Source organism: Oncorhynchus mykiss, chromosome 21, assembly GCF_057628025.1.
Source record: "Oncorhynchus mykiss isolate SJ-2025 chromosome 21, ASM5762802v1, whole genome shotgun sequence".
NCBI lineage: Eukaryota > Metazoa > Chordata > Actinopteri > Salmoniformes > Salmonidae > Oncorhynchus > Oncorhynchus mykiss.
In genome coordinates, this window is record NC_143042.1 from 38,815,118 (window position 1) to 38,834,888 (window position 19,771).

The window sequence follows — 19,771 nt, forward strand, 5'->3', positions numbered from 1 at the left end:
TTACAATTTCAGAAATGTAATTTATTCTCGCGTGTGACCTTTTATATAATAATGTGGGACATGTTTAGCAGTATGAATGCGCATGAAATCAGCAGCCAAATAAATATCAACATTGGTAAACATTTGCAATCTTTGTTAGGCACCAAATCAGGAAATGCAATGGGTGAGTTCGTTTTGCATGACCCAGTTTTGCATGGCCCGGGATTTTGCACATTTTAGACCATTCCATTGGGCCTTCAGTGCATCTCCACCCACCCAGGCCATGCAAAAGGAACTCGCTCATTATGTCCAAGAAAAGTTCAGCACTTTTTACTGACTCTGATCTTTTCGACTCGTTCAGTCAAAATAACGAATCTTTCGACTCATTTCATTCATTTGAGTCGGTAATGCCCAGGGCATACAAGACCCAATACCAGCGAACGATTCACTGAAAACTCAAGAGTCATTTTCTACAAGCCTCTCATTCAAATGATCTCGTTCACCATAGGGGGTTTATTGGAGCTGTCATTTCCGACTAAGACTTTTAGTGTGCTTTAAACAATGTAGCATAGATTTGTTTATTGCTAGGCATACAAATAAGATTATTTATTGATAATCTACATTTAGGGATGAACGTATATTTTCTTACCGCTACGAGACACCCAAACTCGCTCACACTTAATTTGTAAAGAAAGAAAGAAAAAAAAATGTTATAGCCTAGGCATAATCCAAGAAAAACATATGCCTTATTAATTTCAAATATGATATCTGTGGCCCTAGTAGCCTAGTTCGAGTAAAGATTTGTCATATCACTTTTAACATGCAATACATTTGAACATAGGCGGCGGGTGGGTTTCAAGTTTGGGTCATCTATGTGATTTTCACCATACAAATACACCTTTACAATAAAGCATTCCATGCATCCTTTGCAGATTTATGTAAAATAACCTACTATTTCTAATGTGATTATTAACTTGGATAGTCATAATTTTGCCTGATAATATAAATAAATCACTGCTAGCAAAAAGAGTGCTCTATGCAGAACGTAGTGGTGTAGAGTAGGCATAGGCTATATCAAATACATTTCATCTCCTGCTGGCCTTTTATAAACACATTTCATGCAATTCTACTATGCATTATATGACTGGATTTTTTTTTCTTCTGCGATTGTATTTTTAAATATTGCGATTTGCCTGGCTGGGTCTCTGCTTTTCACTGACAGTCGCAACTCAACAATCTTCCATTTGGTGTTTGCCTTGCTCGCTGCCCCAACGGCGGACCCTTCCGACTAAAGTCTATGTTATTTAAACAATCCACAGCTTTTTTTTGTTTTTAAGAAGCTAATGATCCTGTAGCCAAATCATGCTTTCTAGTGTAGTATTTTGAATGTTTTTTATTTATGTATGTATTGGCAGGAGTAAACTATTTTAATTTTGGCAATTTAATTATATTTACACATTAGGAAAAGCTTCGCTTCTCCTAGCCTTATGGACACGCCGCCTATGCAATTTAATGTGGCGTAAACACAACCAGTCATGAAGATGTTTTCATCCGATTGTCAAACAATTACGTTAAATAGGCGCTCCTGTATGCCACCCGCCCACGGTTCCTGCACTCACAAAAGAACACATGTTGGGATATATGTTTTGATTTGTAATACATTGTAAGGCTGCATGATAAGACTAATGATGATGAGACACTAATGATTTGAAAAAAGTCGCTTGAAAAGCATGAGCTCTGCTTTTGTTTTTGCGCAGGCTGTACACACTCCAATAGTCTCTCATTCCCAAATTGACAAGCACTTGATAATGCCTCGAATTTCCCGTGGCATCCCCTTTGTGGCCGTAATGCACCCTAAAAAAATCCATGCCTTTTGCGGGCTGCGTTGTGCCCTACTTTCTCCCTGATGTGCTGCGCAATCTGAAGCGTCTCCCACTCGCTCTGCTCTCTGTCACGTGATCCGGTCTTTCTCACAGGCCACAAGTTAAGACAGACATATCCGGGACGCAACTGCAGGTGCCTTATCCAATTCCGAGGTGCATATTACTTTTTGTCAGCCAACAAGATGAGTGGGTCTAACGAACAGCAAAGCACTAGCCTATGTCAATCTACTATCCCCCATAGTACAAAAGTTGACCTATTAGGTTCTGTTGTTGGATGCAATAGATCTCAAATGAACACAACCACTAGCATCAAAAACATTTTTTTTATGCAATGTGGCTGACGCAACAGATCAGAACATTTAGTTTAAAATGTTGATAAACTATTTGCTATTTCTTCACATAAGTGCAGCAATGCGCACATGGTAGTAGGCTATAAACCCGAATGTTCCATTAAGAAAACACAATTATCAAAAGTAACTGCAAATGCATTATGCATGTAATGCTTTTATTATAAAAGTGCATTTCTATGGAGAAAATTATCCTCCCCAAACTTGAAACTCACTGGCTTCTTATAGAGCCAGTTAGGCTCTACACCCCTTGTAATGGATTAATGTGCTTCATTTTAAGAAGTTATTTGGCCACTTTAGTTTTGATTACAACCCTGATCAAAACATGTAGGCTAGGCTACATGAGGTGTGGGCTAGGCTACATGAGGTGTGGGCTAGGCTACATAAGGTGTGCAACTATGATTTGAACAAGTCGCAAAATTATTATTTCTTAAAATGGGCATCATTCACAAATTATAATATATAATTCACAAGTGATAGGCTAATACTGTCACCCATCAGACTATTCTTGATTTAATCTTGTCTTTACATATACTACATTGGTTTTGAGTCATGCCCCTGAATCGAAACGAAAATACGAAAATCGAAATCGAAAATATGACTGGTGTCAGTAAAAGTAGACAAAAAAAGTAATTGTTAGTCAAGAACGCTCTAGTTAACATGTAAATTGCCTAACCAGCTCTGCTACGGCTAGCAAAATGATCAGAGTGAGGTATTCTCTTTTTGTGTCTGGAAATAACTAGCTTGCAAGCAAGCTAACTTTAGTCAGTTAGCTTGGGTGCTTGGTTGGGACAAGCATGCAGGCTACAATTCCCCATCGTGGAGGCTGCAATTCCCCTTCTCTCCCCGTAGATTTTTTGGTGACGTTGTGTCCCCATAAGTGACATAACACTAAGCCAATCACAGCGCAACTAGAGATCCTTAGCAAGCTCTACGCTACATATTTTCCGCTGGCTGCCCCACCACCACAGACAGCACTGAGTTAGGCTGAAAAACCTGCATGTTGGAGCTGCCTTACTCAAGAAAGCAAAAAATACGACTTTATTAACTCCAATATTTTATTATTGTACATTGTTTGACAACGGATATGTATTAATGCCAAAATAACATTCAAAACAGCCAACAAAAACATGGTGGGATCAAAACAGGTGGGGATCTGCCCTACCTGTCCTGAATGACGGGTTGCCACTGCACTACACAGATGAAAGGGAAAACCTTTAACATTTGGTTGCACTTCAGAGTTAAGAAATCTATCCCAGACACTGAAACTGTAACACAGCGGGCGCCATTTTGGCTCAGGAAACAACTGCAGGAGGATGTGCTCTCACTAACGAGTCCCTACCGCACGCAGTTTCCTTCATCTTTCACGTCATTCGTCGGCTTGTGATACACAGCAATGGCCACTTCTTTGGTTGTGCAGAGGTTAGCAGGAGTGTCGGGGGCGCTCGCTGTCGCAGCGGGGGCATACGGAGCGCATGGTAAGAATCCACATTTGATCATTGCGCGCTGCATGACAAACAGATTGCATGTTTGTGTTGTTAATGTTAAAAGCAGTCTGCTGTTTTGTAAACGCTGCAGGATAGGCTATCGCTGCTTCATGTCACTCATTTGGCCATGGGGATGGGATAGTCCTGTCCAGACAGCATGGTGTAGAAATGCATAATAACAATGTATCTGCTTTCCGGCTGTAGTTTACTACTGTAAATGAAACCGAGCCTAATAAAAACTGCGCTCTGAAGGATATGTAGGCTGTAGGCTAAACACTTTATGATCAAGTGACACACACATAGGATACAATACACTGTATTTTATGTGGCCCTACCCTTACTGTTCAGCTGCCATGACCCATTACACTACCTCCTATTTGTTTTATTCAGGTTTCAAAAACAAAGATCCAGAAGACTACTCGAGACTGGTAAGTGTTATTGTTTTCGTATGGTATGACTAGAGTATTGGCCCAAAGTTGGAGAGTGGGCTGGTATTTCATTTGTTAATAAGTGCATTATTTATATTATAAATTGCGCCCACTACCAATACACTAATACACTGTTTTGATACAATTTAATTAATATATGGGACAGTTATACCACCTCCTTCCTTCTTGTCAACTTCAAAATCAAATCAAATACAACTTTATTAGTCACATGCGCCATATATGACAGGTGAAATGCTTACTTACGAGCCCCCTAACCAACAATGCAGTTAAAAAAAATATGAAAAAGAATAAGAGATAAAGAGTAACAAGTAATTAAAGAGCAGCAGCAGTCCAGATGGCCATTTGATTAATTTAGTTTTTCAGCAGTCTTATGGCTTGGGGGTAGAAGCTGTTTAGATGCCTCTTGGACCTAGACTTGGCCCTCCTGTACCGCTTGCCGTGCAGTAGCAGAGAGAACAGTCTATGACTAGGGTGGCTGGAGTCTTTGACAATTTTTAGGGCCTTCCTCTGACACCGCCTGGTATAGAGGTCCTGGATGGCAGGAAGCTTGGCCCCAGTGATGTACCTGGCCGTACGCACTACCCTCTGCAGTGCCTTGCGATCAGTGGCTGAGCAGTTGCCATACCAGGCAGTGATGCAACCAGTCAGGATGCTCTCAATGGTGCAGCTGTTAAACCTTTTGAGGATCTGAGGACCCATGCCAAATCTTTTCAGTCTCCTGAGGGGGAATAGGTTTTGTCGTGCCCTCTTCACAACTGCCTTGGTGTGCTTGGACCATGTTAGTTTGTTGGTGATGTGGACACCAAGGAACTTGAAGCTCTCAACCTGCTCCACTACAGCTCCTTCGATGAGAATGGGAGCATGCTCGGTCCTCTTTTTCCTGTAGTCCACAATCATCTCCTTTGTCTTGATCACGTTGAGGGAGAGGTTGTTGTCTTGGCACAACACAGCCAGGCCTATGACATCCTCCTTATAGGCTGTCTTGTTGTTGTCGGTGATCAGGCCAACCAATGTTGTGTCATCTGCAAACTTAATGATAGTGTTGGAGTCGTGCCTGGCCATGCAGCCATGAGTAAATAGGGAGTATAGGAGGGTACTGAGCATGCACCCCTGAGGGACCTCTGTCTTGAGGATTAGCGGATGTGTTGTTATCTACCCTTACCACCTGTGGGGCGGCTCGTCAGGAAGTCCAGGATCCAGTTGCAGAGGGAGGTGTTTAGTCCCAGGGTCCAAAGCTTGATGAGCATCGAGGGCACTATGGTGTTGAACGCTGAGCTGTAGTCAATGAACAGCATTCTCACTTAGATTTTCCTTTTGTCCAGGTGGGAAAGGGCAGTGTGGAGTGCAGTAGAGATTGCATCATCTGTGGATCTGTTAGGGTGGTTTTGGAGTGGGTCTAGGGTTTCTGGGATAATGGTGTTGATGTGAGCCATGACCAGCCTTTCAAAGCACTTCATGACTTCAGTCATGAGTGTTTCGTGTCGGTAATCATTTAGGCAGGTTACCTTAGTGTTCTTGGGCACAGGGACTATGGTGGTCTGCTTAAAACACGTTGGTATTACAGACTCGGACAGGAGAGGTTGAAAATGTAAATGAAGACACTTGCCAGTTGGTCAGCGCATGCTCGCAGTACACGTCCTGGTTTTGCCGGTGTAGGCCGTCATTGTAAATAAGAATTTGTTCTTAACTGACTTACCTAGTTAAATAAAGGTTAAAAAAAAAATCTGTCTGGCCCTGCGGCCTTGTGAATGTTGACCTGTTTAAAGGTCTTACACATATCGGCGGCGGAGAGCGTGATCACACTGTCTTCTGGAACAGCTGGTACTCTCATGCTTGATGGTTCGTCGGAGTGCATAGTGGGATTTCTTATAAGCTTCTGGGTTAGAGTCCCGCTCCTTGAAAACGGCAACTCTACCCTTAAGCTCAGTGAGGATGTTGGCTGTAATCCATGGCTTCTGGTTGGGGTATGTACGTATGTATGGTCACTGTGGGGACGCACTTATTGATGAAGCCAATGACTGATGTGGTATAATCCTCAATGCCATCAGAGGAATCCCGGAACATATTTCAGTCTGTGCTAGCAAACCAGTCCAGTAGCTTAGCATCAGCTTCATCTGACCACTTTTTTATTGATTGAGACACTTGTGCTTCCTGCTTTAATTTTTGCTTGTAAGGAGGAATCAGGAGGATAGAATTATGGTCAACATTTGCCAAATGGAGGGCGAGGGAGAGCTTTGTATGCGTCTCTGTGTGTGGAGTAAAGGTGGTCCAGAGTTTTTTCCCTCTGGTTGCACCTATAACATGCTGATAAAAATTAGCTAGATTTAAGTTTCCCTGCATTAAAGTCCCCAGCCACTAGGGGCGCCGCCTCTGGGTGAGCGTTGTCCTGTTTTCTTATGGCGGAATACAGCTCATTGAGTGTGGTCTTAGTGCCAGCATCAGTCTGTGGTGGTATGTAGACAGCTAGGAAAAATACAGATGAAAACGCTCTAGGTAGTTTGTGTGGTTTACAGATTATCATGAGATACTCTCAGCGAGCAAAACCTTGAGACTTCCTTAGATATCGTGCACCAGCTGTTATTTACAAAAATACGTAGTCCACCGCCCCTTGTCTTACCAGACGCCGCTGTTCTGTCCTGCCGATACAGCGTATAACCAGCCAGCTGTATGTTGATAATGTCGTCGTTCAGCCACGACTCCGTGAAGCAGTTTTGAATGTCCCGTTGGTTGTTTTAATCTTCCACGTAGGTCATCGATTTTATTTTACAAAGATTGCACGTTTGCAGGCAGAATGGAAGGTAGTGGGAGTTTATTCAATCGCCTATGAATTCTCAGAAGGCAGCCCGCCCTCCGGCCCTTTTTCTCCCCTTTCTCTTCACACATATGACGGAGATCTGGGCTCCAAGAAAGCAATATGTCATTCACGTCGGGCTCGTTAGACTCGTTAAAGGGGAAAAAAAGGATTCTGCCAGTTTGTGGTGAGTAATCGCAGTTCTGATGTCCAGAAAATATTTTTGGTCACAAGATACGGTAGCAGAAACATTATTTACAAAATAAGTGAAACAATTATTTCCAAACAACACAAAGATACGCACAAAAAAACCACAATCGGTTAGGTACACGTGAAACGTCAGCCTTCTTCTCCAGGGCGCTATCTTCACTAACAATGCTGATCTCTAATGTAACATGTTTCTCTCTATCCTGATTCGCGTGATGTATTGTTATCTCTACCTTCTTGCCCTTTGTGCTGTTGTCTGTTCCCAATAATGTTTGGACCATGTTTTGTGCTGCTGCCATGTGGTGATGCTACCATGCTGTGTTGGCATGTGTTGCTGCCATGCTATGATGTTGTCTTAGGTATCTCTTTATGTAGTGTTGTGGTGTCTCTCTGGTCGTGATGTGTGTTTTGCCCTATATTTTTATTTCATTTTTTACTTTAATCCCAGCCCCCGTCCCCGCAGGAGGCCTTTCTGCCTTTTGGTAGGGTGTCATTGTAAGTAAGAATTTGTTCTTAACTGACTTGCCTAGTTACACTATCCTCCCCAGCTTTATGAGACGGCCAACAAGTACCACTTCTACCACAGCATAGCTCTGCTGGGTGCCTCTCGCTGTAGGAAACCTGCTGTGGTATGTACTGTATGCTTCCCTCCCATCATTATAATAATATAATTAAATAGAACACTATATTGTTGTAATAGACAATTCATCTCTATGGTTTATTCTAATCCTCCAGCTGCATGTATTCTCTGTTTTGTTTTGTATTCGTGATTTGTGGACCAAGTACATGTCTTTTCAGATGCTGTATGACACTATTTGAATGGTGTTTGTGCCAAAAACTGTACATATTGGTCTTGACAATAAGCAGAGAAGCACACACTCTTTTCCCCTGTCTTCTCTCTGCAGGCGGGCACCCTCCTTGTATTGGGCACAGGGGCGTTCTGTGGGTCCTTGTACCACCAGGCCCTGACGGAGGATCCTGTGCTGAGGAAATTGGCTCCTTATGGGGGCATGTTCCTGATCGCTGGCTGGCTGGCGATAGCTATCTGACCTGACCATTAACCTCGGGCCCTTGAACCTTTGACCCCTACTGGTGCAGGATGACCTTGCTATGGGACACACACTGACTGTTAAGTTCAGAGGCCAGAGAAGTGGAAATGTCATGATAGGTGGATGGAGGGCTGGATGGAGGGAAGGGGCGTTGGTAAAATGTCACTTATCTAAACCCTCCTATTTTTCTGTGGGTGTTAAAGGGAAGATAAGGTTGTGAGGGAACAGTTTTTAATCTTCCGTCATCACAGGCTGCGACGTACCCTGTGACTTAAATTTGTGTGTGTTTGTGTGCTTGAGTTTGTGTCGACCCAAAATACGAATGCACATTTATCCTTTATCACAAATAAACATGTTGAAAAGAGTTGATGACCACTTTTTCATCCCTCCCTTCTGAAGCTTTCTGAAACCACTCACTCACTCACTCACTCACTCACTCACTCACTCACTCACTCACTCACAGTGGGGTAGGAATTGCTGCTCATTCTCTAGTTCACCGGACCCACAGTGCTTACACAGTCTTGGTCTGTAGTCACTGAGTCTGTACATTGTTAATGTCTTCCTTTGTTTGATTTCTTTGATTTTGACAAGGTGTGGTGCTACATTGATATGTCTATTTATCATTTGGTAACATTGAAGTTACCAAATTGCAGTCCTCTCTTCTGAGGGACCTGAGTTCCTATCAATTTGGGCCTAGTAAGAGGTGTGTGGCAATACTAAACTATGTGGTCTGTAAGCAGCCAGCATGTGAAAATGTATGTGTGGGCCTATAGAAAAAAATGGAAAAATATGCACATTCACCATGTCAGGTGCAGGACAGAAGAATGTATCAAAGAGAAAGGGAATGTACACAACTCTGGTACGCTCCCATGGTGATTTGATCGGACGCACAATGAACACAACGATTCGATCCTCAGTTTGAGTTTGATCTTCATCAGGTCGTACATACCCCACTGTGAAACATACATACTTAAGTAACCTCTAGAGGCATATACATCCGGTCAGTTGAATACAGTGTACAGTACATTCTACAGTACATTCGGGAAAGTATTCAGACCCCTTTACCTTTTCCACATGTTGTTACGCTATATTCTAAAATGTATTCAATCGTTCAATCTACACACACAATACGCCATAATGACAGAGCAAAAACAGGCTTTTAGAGTTTTTTGCAAATGTATTTAAGATCACATTTTACTTAAGTAATACATTTTTCTTCAGTGAAGTAGCTATCAGTAAAGTCAGTGCTAGTAGGGGGGGGGGGAGTTGAGCGAGTGTTTGTTTTTTGGGGGTGGGGTGCTGTGGGGTTATTTAAGATACTCTTTAAAGAGGTTGGGTTTCAGATGTTTTTGGAAGATGGGCAGGGACTCTGCTGTCTTAGCATCAGGAGGAATCTGGTTCCATCATTAAGGTGCCAGGATACAGAAGAGCTTTGACGGGGCTGAGCGGGAGCTGCCCTCCCGTAGGGGTGGGAGAGCCAATAGACCAGAGGTGGCAGAACTAGGTACTTGTGTTGGGGTCTAGGGTTTGAGAATAGCCTGAAGGTAGGGAGTAGCAGTTATTCTTGCTGCTCTGTAGGTAAATATCATGGTCTTGTAGTGAATGCGATCTTTGACTGGAATCCGGTGGAGTGTGCGGAGGAGCCGGGTGACGTGGGAGAACTTGGGAAGGTTGAACACCAGGCGTGCTGCATTGTGGGTAAGTTGTAGGGTTTTGATGGAAAAGCGGGGAGCCCAGCCAACAGCCAGTTGTCCAAACGGGAGATGAGAAGTGCCTGGATTAGGAACTGTGCTGCTTCCTGTGTGAGGCAGGGTCACACTCAAAAGATGTTGTAGAGCATCAACCTGCAGGAGCGAGTCACTGCTTTGATGTTTACAGAGAATGACAGGGTCTTGTCCAAGGTCACGACAAGGTTCTATGCACTTTGGGAAGGGGCCATCATGGAGTTGTCAACCGTGATGGCGATGTCTTGGAACGGGCAGGTCTTCCCCGGAAGAAAGAGCAGCTCCGTTTTGTCGAGCTTGAAGTGGGCCGACATCTAAGCTGAGATGTCTGCCAGGCACGCAGAGAATTCAGTTCATTATTCGCTGTTAGGGGGGGTCCTGCGTGCCCTGGGCATTACTGAATCAAATCTAATCAAATCTGAATCACACTAGTCGAAAGATTTGTTCGTTTTACTGAACGAGTTGAAAAGATCAGTCAGTAAAAAAAGCAGAACTGCCCATCTCTAATATAAAATTCCCAGAACTGGGTATTCAGAACACATGCCCATTGATTTTGGTATAATGTTTGAGCAGAGGATCACAGAGCTAGCCATGGCAAAATGCATAAAATTGCAGTAAATTTGCTTCAAAACGAGAAAATTGTCTTTCAGCTCAATGAAAGAATTTGTAGAATTGCAGAAAATGCGCTTTACAACAGCAACATTTTCTTTACATTGCCAAGATGACTTTAGCTACCTTCTAGCTAGCTAATAGACCATGTTAGAGTTTACACTTCCTCTTCCAATGAAGTAAGGGGAGGTCAAAACAATGTCTACCAAATCTATTCATTTTAAAATGTTGATTACTTCATTCTTGCCATTATCATTCACTTGATAAGACAAGACATGACTTAGATGTTTTGCTAATATATGGTCGCCGGCTTGCCTGGACAGGGGTCCCTGGGCAATAAAAGTTTGAAAACACCTGACCCAGAGCTCAGGCTCTCGCAGCATCTCCAACGGCCGAGTCTCCGAGCGGGAGGAGAGAAAAAGGTCTGTGCTATCATTGGATCCTTCGGACCTCCCTACCCCATTGAAGTTGAAATGTAAAATGGTTAAGGGTTTAGGTTTAGGCTAGGAACTTCCCAAGGATCCCAGATAGCACTGACGAGAGAAAAGGCAGAGGTCTTCTTATACCAGTTGAACCAGAAGCAAATCCAACACCGTCCTAATGGTGGTCGGGGATGCAACAATGTAACTAAATTATTCTGTGCAAGAATGAGCTAAAAGTAACCTGGGGGTTACATACACTTCACACCAAATAGACTTGGTGTTCCGACAAGTCCCAACATCTTTGACCTCAAAAGCATGCAATACATGAATACATACACAGCAGCGTCAATGTGTCATAGCTTGTTTTGACATCATAAAAGTACATACACGTCTTTCTCTCTCTTCCTCTCTCTCGCTTTAGCTGGGGCTATGTTCGTTGCAACCAAAAGAGCATTCTGGAAAGTAATTCAGACCCCTTCCCCTTTTCCACATTTTGTTACGTGACAGCCTTATTCTAAAATGGATTTTATTTCACCTTTATTTAACCAGGCAGGCAAGTTGAGAACAAGTTGTCATTTACAACTGCGACCTGGCCAAGATAAAGCAAAGCAGTTCGACACATACAACGACACAGAGTTACACATGGAGTAAAACAAAACATACAGTCAATAATACAGTAGAAACAAGTCTATATACGATGTGAGCAAATGAGGTGAGATAAGGGAGGTAAAGGCAAAATAAAAGGCCATGGTGGCAAAGTAAATACAATATAGCAAGTAAAACACTGGAATGGTAGATTTGCAGTGGAAGAATGTGCAAAGTAGAAATAAAAATAGTGGGGTGCAAAGGAGCAAAATAAAAATGGATTAAATAAAATCAATCTACACACAATACCCCATAATGACAAAGTGAAAACAGGTTTTTAGAACATTTTGCACAATTATTAAAAATAAAAAGCATTCAGACCCTTTGCTGTGAGACTCAAAATTGAGTGCAGGTGCATCCTGTTTCCATTGATCATCCTTGAGATGTTTCTACAACTTGATTGGAGTTCACCTGTGGTAAATTCAATTGATTGGACATGATTTGGAAAGGCACACACCTTTCCATATAGGTCCCACAGGTGACAGTGCACGTCAGAGCAAAAAACAAGCCATGAGGACGAAGTAATTGTCCAAAGAGCTCCAAGTCAGGATTGTGTCGAGGCACAGATCTGGGGAAGGGAATCAAAACATTTTCTGCAGCATTGAAGGTCCCCAAGAACACAGTGGCCAGACGGAAGCCACTCCTCAGTAAAAGGCACATAACAGCCCGCTTAGAGTTTGCCAAAAGGCACCTAAAGGACTCTCAGACCATGAGAAACAAGATTATTTGGTTTGATGAAACCAAGATTGAACTCTTTGGCCTGAATGCCAAGCATCCCTACGGTGAATTATGGTGGTGGCAGCATCCTGCTGTGGGGATATTTTTCAGCAGCAGGGCGTGGGAGACTAGTCAGGATTGAGGGAAAGATTAAAGGAGCAAAGCACAGAGATTCTTGATGAAAACCTGATCCATAGTGCTCAGGATCTCAGACTGGGGTGAAGGTTCACCTTCCAACAGGAAAACAACCCTAAGCACACAGCCAAGACAACACAGGAGTGGCTTTGGGACAGGTCTCTGAATGTCCATGAATGGCCCAGTCAGAGCCCGATCAAACATCTCTGGAGAGACCTGAAAATAACTGTGCAGCGACGCTCCCCATCCAACCTGACAGAGCTTGAGAGGATCTGCAGAGAAGAATGGGAGAAACTACCCAAATACAGCTGTCCCAACCTTGTATCGTCATACCCAAGAAGACTTAAGGCTGTAATCGCTGCCAAGGTGCTTCAACAAAGTTCTGAGTAAAGGGTCTGAATACTTTTGTAAATGTGGTATTAAAATTTGCCCCCAAAAATCTCAACTTGTTTTTTCTTTGTCATTATGGGGTATTTTGTGTAGATTGAGGAGTAAAAAATACAATTGAATCAATCTTAAAATAAGGCTGTAATGTAACAAAATGTGGAAAAGGTCTGAATATTTTTTACAAATGCACTCCATCTGTATTCAAAGTGAAAGTGAAAGTGAAAGTGCTAATGCCTTCTGGTGTCCTGACTGTAGGCTAGGGTTTGTGTGTGTTTGTGTGTCTAGGCCGTCTGCGCAGGGACCTTTGAAAATTGCTTACAATCTCCAAGTCAATTTGCAGGGGCGGCTCGAGCATGTAAACCAGCCGACTGACTCTGACTGCATTGAAATCAGCAGGAATCTTATTGACTAAAGCATGTCCCAATTAACTCTGATCACAACTCATAAAACGCTCATTAGAAGGCCCATTAATGGGCAATGGGCAAGTCGGGGTCAGGCTATCAGACTGTGATTTGTAATCTCTGGAATGGAAACTTGGTGGCTACATGAGTTGCTGAATTTGGGCTCCTGAGACTATTTAAGGAGAGGAGTGAGGAAATATATGTGGTGTTTTGGTGTGGGAGACAGACTTGAGGCACATAAAAGCACCATCCTGCTGCAAATTGAAGTGAAATATGCTGACAGAAGAGAGAAATCTGCAGATTCATGATGTATTCAGTTGTTAGACACCCCACCCAACGGCGTGCAGTGTTGGGACTCCCCTCCCCGACACACACACACAACCACACGCTGGGACTCTCCTCCCAGACAGTCAGTCATTAGTGAAAGCAGCGCAGCATACCCTCGTTTAGAATCCATAGACCTGATCACAACATTCTGCTCCACCAGGCTGTGTTAAAAGTATCTCTCTCTCGTTCTCTCTCTGACTGTCCCTCTCTTTCTCTCTCGGGGGCTGTTCTTCACTCGTGTTCTCTCATCTCTTTCTCTATCCCCCATCTTTGTTTTTGCAGGCCAAAAGAATAAATGGATAATGATGATTCACTTTGTGAGCTTACTTCCCCTCAGCATTGAGTTTGTCTGCCATTATTTCTGTGTGTCCTTGCTTCGGGTTGTATTATCCTAAGTTGTGTGAGTCCCAGGTGCAGACTGTAAAGCAGGTTATCTCAAGAGAGTTTTGCATCACAAGTCTCTACATGTCTTCTTTTTTTCATTCTGTGTATTTTTTTTGACAGTAGAAATTCCTTTCCGTCCTCCTCTCTCTCACCACCAGACTGGGTGGTTAGATAATTACCGCAGTACAAGGCTGTGTCCCAAATTGCACCATATTCCTTAACATAGTGCGCTACTTTCCACCAGGTCACAAATGGCTCTGGTCAAAAGTAGTGCACTATTTAGGGAATAGGGTGACATTTGGGATGGAAGCCAAGCTTGTTTTGGGAGCGCTCTGCAGCCAATTGATTTCTTGGTTGTGGTCAGGATGAGTGTGAAGCTTGGCTGGTGAAAGGCAATCACTCACACAAATACAGTCTGTCTGAAGTCTGGATGGTGGTAGGACTGGGAGGAGAGAGGACTAGCTGACTGACTGGGTGGGAGGATGTGCTTCTCACAATATTTTCCTCGGAATAAAAGCATGAAATAAATCTCTACGCCTATGAAACCTGACATGATTACCCAAAGCCTCTCTGTCTCTCGCTCTCTCTCTGTCTCTCGCTCTCTCTCTCTCTCTCTCTCTCTAATACATTGAACACACACTCACACACTAGCTCTCTCTCTCTTATACTATTGAGAGAGCACAGCAGCAACAAATCCTCTCTCTGAAGCATCAATCAGCAGACCAGCCGCCCACACATTGAAGCGGAATTAAATGTAATGTATTTTCCAGAGCTCTCACACCGCCTGCTCCCTCCTGACATTCAACCCTTATAGGATGGTCAGCACTATCCCACTTCAGGTAGATCATCATCCCGTCACTTCAATGGGCAGTGGAGCCTCCGCTGTTAACACAGTGCACTAATGTTGTCCAGAGCCCTATGGTAATTCACTTTATGGGGTGTAGCATGCTATTTGGGACGCAGTTTACTACCCCTTCCTCTATTTCCCTCTGTTTCACTGCAAATGGGGCTTTGATTCCACACAGAGAAGGAACGGTGCATGCATTAGTCAGGCCAAGGTTAGGATATAAAAATTCATAAGAAAAGTTACCCAGCAACCACCCAGTAATTGCTACCTCTGAGGGAATCATTGAGGTTGGAGAGTAATGTTGACACAAAAAAAATAAGCCACATTCACACAGAAATGTGTCATATACATAAACTGTGTGCTTTAATACCTATAAGTGGTGTCTTCTTGCTCTTCTCTCTCTCTCTCTCTCTCTCTGTATCTCTCGCTCTCTATCTCTGTCTCTCTCTCTCGCTCTCTACCTCCTTCCACCACTTATCTCACTTTGTCTTTGATAAATTTGCTGATGGATAGAAGAATTGAAGAAGTGGTTCAACAGATTCCAACTCCTGGCTGGCTCTCTGTACTAGGTCCTCTCTCTCGGGTCTCCCTATCATTACCTCCACCGGGCCAATTACCTGCACTGTCAGCTCATCTCTGATATGGCTTCAAAGGGGGAGGTATTTCAAGGTGACACCAGTGAAGAGGGGCTGATATGGCGGGGGGGGGGGGGGGGGCTGGAAATGGTATGAAGATCTTTTGATCACGTCGCCAATTGCTCCCATCCTGAAGAAAAAGGGCAGGGGAGGAAAGGATAGAGGTGTCAGAGGCAGAGCAGCTCGTTCTGCAGTGGAGCCTGTGTTGTCACTTTGTCTACTAAAAGCAGAGGGCTGGCTCAGGCTCCATCTCGCCCCCTTGTTCTGCAGAGGAGCCTGTGTTGTCACTTTGTCTACTAAAAGCAGAGGGCTGGCTCAGGCTCCATCTCGCCCCCTTGTTCTGCAGAGGAGCCTGTGTTGTCACTTTGTCCACTAAAAGCAGAGGTCTGGCTCAGGCTCCATCTCGCCCCCTTGTTCTGCAGAGGAGCCTGTGTTGTCACTTTGTCTACTAAAAGCAGAGGGCTGGCTCAGGCTCCATCTCGCCCCCTTGTTCTGCAGTGGAGCCTGTGTTGTCACTTTGTCTACTAAAAGCAGAGGGCTGGCTCAGGCTCCATCTCGCCCCCTTGTTCTGCAGTGGAGCCTGTGTTGTCACTTTGTCTACTAAAAGCAGAGGACTGGCTCAGGCTCCATCTCGCCCCCTTGTTCTGCAGAGGAGCCTGTGTTGTCACTTTGTCCACTAAAAGCAGAGGGCTGGCTCAGGCTCCATCTCGCCCCCTTGTTCTGCAGAGGAGCCTGTGTTGTCATTTTGTCTACTAAAAGCAGAGGGCTGGCTCAGGCTCCATCTCGCCCCCTTGTTCTGCAGAGGAGCCTGTGTTGTCACTTTGTCTACTAAAAGCAGAGGGCAGGCTCAGGCTCCATCTCACCCCCTTGTTCTGCAGAGGAGCCTGTGTTGTCACTTTGTCTACTAAAAGCAGAGGGCTGGCTCAGGCTCCATCTCGTCCCCTTGTTCTGCAGAGGAGCCTGTGTTGTCACTTTGTCTACTAAAAGCAGAGGGCTGGCTCAGGCTCCATCTCACCCCCTTGTTCTGCAGAGGAGCCTGTGTTGTCACTTTGTCCACTAAAAGCAGAGGTCTGGCTCAGGCTCCATCTCGCCTCCTTGTTCTGCAGAGGAGCCTGTGTTGTCACTTTGTCTACTAAAAGCAGAGGGCTGGCTCAGGCTCCATCTCGCCCCCTTGTTCTGCAGTGGAGCCTGTGTTGTCACTTTGTCTACTAAAAGCAGAGGACTGGCTCAGGCTCCATCTCGCCCCCTTGTTCTGCAGAGGAGCCTGTGTTGTCACTTTGTCCACTAAAAGCAGAGGGCTGGCTCAGGCTCCATCTCGCCCCCTTGTTCTGCAGAGGAGCCTGTGTTGTCATTTTGTCTACTAAAAGCAGAGGGCTGGCTCAGGCTCCATCTCGCCCCCTTGTTCTGCAGAGGAGCCTGTGTTGTCACTTTGTCTACTAAAAGCAGAGGTCTGGCTCAGGCTCCATCTCACCCCCTTGTTCTGCAGAGGAGCCTGTGTTGTCACTTTGTCTACTAAAAGCAGAGGGCTGGCTCAGGCTCCATCTCGCCCCCTTGTTCTGCAGAGGAGCCTGTGTTGTCACTTTGTCTACTGAAAGCAGAGGTCTGGCTCAGGCTCCATCTCGCCCCCTTGTTCTGCAGAGGAGCCTGTGTTGTCACTTTGTCTACTAAAAGCAGAGGGCTGGCTCAGGCTCCATCTCGCCCCCTTGTTCTGCAGAGGAGCCTGTGTTGTCACTTTGTCTACTAAAAGCAGAGGGCTGGCTCAGGCTCCATCTCGCCCCCTTGTTCTGCAGTGGAGCCTGTGTTGTCACTTTGTCTACTAAAAGCAGAGGACTGGCTCAGGCTCCATCTCGCCCCCTTGTTCTGCAGAGGAGCCTGTGTTGTCACTTTGTCCACTAAAAGCAGAGGGCTGGCTCAGGCTCCATCTCGCCCCCTTGTTCTGCAGAGGAGCCTGTGTTGTCATTTTGTCTACTAAAAGCAGAGGGCTGGCTCAGGCTCCATCTCGCCCCCTTGTTCTGCAGAGGAGCCTGTGTTGTCACTTTGTCTACTAAAAGCAGAGGTCTGGCTCAGGCTCCATCTCACCCCCTTGTTCTGCAGAGGAGCCTGTGTTGTCACTTTGTCTACTAAAAGCAGAGGGCTGGCTCAGGCTCCATCTCGCCCCCTTGTTCTGCAGAGGAGCCTGTGTTGTCACTTTGTCTACTGAAAGCAGAGGTCTGGCTCAGGCTCCATCTCGCCCCCTTGTTCTGCAGAGGAGCCTGTGTTGTCACTTTGTCTACTAAAAGCAGAGGGCTGGCTCAGGCTCCATCTCGCCCCCTTGTTCTGCAGAGGAGCCTGTGTTGTCACTTTGTCTACTAAAAGCAGAGGGCAGGCTCAGGCTCCATCTCACCCCCTTGTTCTGCAGAGGAGCCTGTGTTGTCACTTTGTCTACTAAAAGCAGAGGGCTGGCTCAGGCTCCATCTCACCCCCTTGTTCTGCAGAGGAGTTTAGAGGATGCAAGCAAAAGCTTCACAATCATGATTGTCCCAATGTTCTATTGGGGAAAAAACATTAAATTGTAGGCTAATAGTAGGCCTAATTCAGGGATGGACAACTGGAAACTTCCTTTTGAAGGCCTTCGGATCGGAGTCTCAACTTACTGTTGCGAGTTTAGAATAGTGGAATACATGAGGTGCAATTTCGAAATGTGGTTGTGCCTCAGCAGTTTTCCTCTTGTTATGTCAGTCACTGATAGTCAATCAATTAGCCTATGTCAGCTAAAAACTTTTAGACTGCTAAGTTCATTTAGTGGCCAGCTATCTAAGTTTGTTATCATGGTCAAATTACTGGCCGGGGGCCATTGATTTTGTTAGTCAGTTTCACTCAATTATCATATTAAACACTGCAAACATTTCTCTCCACCCTATGGCAAAATGTGTAAAATTGCAGTAAATCAGCTAATTAACAGCTAATTTTCTTCTCCGTGCCATAGAAAAATTTGTAGAATGTCATGAAATTTGTTCTAAAATTGCTAAATAGCAATATGTGTAGAATCGCAGAAAACTTGCTTTAAAACTGCAGTATTTTCTCTACACCCCATGGCAAAATGTGTAGAATTGCAGGAAATTAACTCTAAAACTTTGTTTACTGAACCTTTATGTTGACAGGGAAGTCATACTGAGACTAGGGTATATTTAAAGATAAGCCCTGCATAAATATACAAAATTCAAAACATATTAAGAAAAACAGACAAGTTTATCAACATGGAGGTCTCCGATCATTACTCTGAACTAACCAAAGGGGGACCAGAACATCTCATTTCAGAGAGCTCTGCAAGGTTGCTCCTCATAAAAGGCACAAAAAAAAGAATAGTTTGGTAAATTTGTAAGTGTAAATTGAATTAATGATGATAGATACATAGGATGTTTCTGCATGACTGCTTTGTAGAGTTATATACAAAGAGGCCCAACCCACTTTTTGATACAAAACACATTGGTGGGTTCTATAACCATCACCAGTATTAAACCTAAAGACAAAGTGTAGATGCTGCTACATTCACATAGATTATACCCCCCATAATCTAAAATATACATAAAAGTGGTCTGGACAATTTCCTTCCTATTAAAAGGATTGGACCTTTTTTTTTTCAAATTTTTGCCTAAAATGACATACCCAAATCTAAATGCCTGTAGCTCAGGACCTGAAACAAGGATATGCATATTCTTGGTACCATTTGAAAGGAAACAGTTCGAAGGTTGTGTAAATGTGAAATAAATGTAGAAGAATATGACACATTACATCTGGTAAAAGATAACACAAAGAAAAAAAACATGCGTCACAAATCAGAGCAAGATTACTGAATGTAAGGTACATTATTTTCCTTCAGAGGTGAATGTATCAAACCAGTTGCCGTGATAAAAGTTTTTTTGTTATTGTGCGCTAGAGCCACTTTGTACTGTCCTGTGAAGGGAGTAGTACACAGCGTTGTATGAGATCTTCAATTTCTTGGCAATTTCTCACATGGAATAGCCTTCATTTCTCAGAAGAAGAATAGACTGATGAGTTTCAGAAGAGAGTTCTTTGTTTCTGGCCATTTTGAGCCTGTAATCGAACCCACAAATGCTGATGCTCCAGGTACTAAACTAGTTGAAAGAAGGCCAGTTTTATTGCTTCTTTAATCAACAGTTTTCAGCTGTGCTAACATAATTGCAAAATAGTTTTCTAACGATCAATTAGCCTTTTAAAATGATAAACTTGGATAGGCTAACACAATGTGCCATTGGAACACAGGAGTGATGGTTGCTGATAATGGGCCTCAGTGCGCCTATGTAGATATTTCATAAAAAATCTGCCGTTTCCAGCTACAATTTCCA

At 44.0% G+C, this 19,771-nt stretch overlaps 1 protein-coding gene and 1 pseudogene across 1 annotated transcript; one reads left to right on the top strand and one right to left on the bottom strand.

The window, feature by feature from the left end:
* Positions 1-3,132: 3,132 nt before the first annotated feature.
* Positions 3,133-8,556, top strand: tmem256 (transmembrane protein 256). The gene is made up of 4 exons (XM_021577935.3): positions 3,133-3,687; positions 4,087-4,124; positions 7,692-7,772; positions 8,049-8,556. Exons 1-4 carry the CDS (start codon positions 3,606-3,608, stop codon positions 8,190-8,192), a joined length of 345 nt encoding a protein of 114 aa, XP_021433610.1. The 5' UTR covers positions 3,133-3,605; the 3' UTR covers positions 8,193-8,556.
* Positions 8,557-9,499: 943 nt separating this feature from the next.
* Positions 9,500-10,260, bottom strand: LOC110500853 (uncharacterized; annotated as a pseudogene).
* Positions 10,261-19,771: the final 9,511 nt, after the last annotated feature.

Bases quoted from the DNA above. Each gene is read 5' to 3' on its own strand.
- tmem256 (XM_021577935.3), top strand. From the start codon at position 3,606: ATGGCCACTTCTTTGGTTGTGCAGAGGTTAGCAGGAGTGTCGGGGGCG. The intron at 3,688-4,086 runs GTAAGAATCCAC...TGTTTTATTCAG, and splicing joins GGGGGCATACGGAGCGCATG to GTTTCAAAAACAAAGATCCA. The intron at 7,773-8,048 runs GTATGTACTGTA...TTCTCTCTGCAG, and splicing joins GCTGTAGGAAACCTGCTGTG to GCGGGCACCCTCCTTGTATT.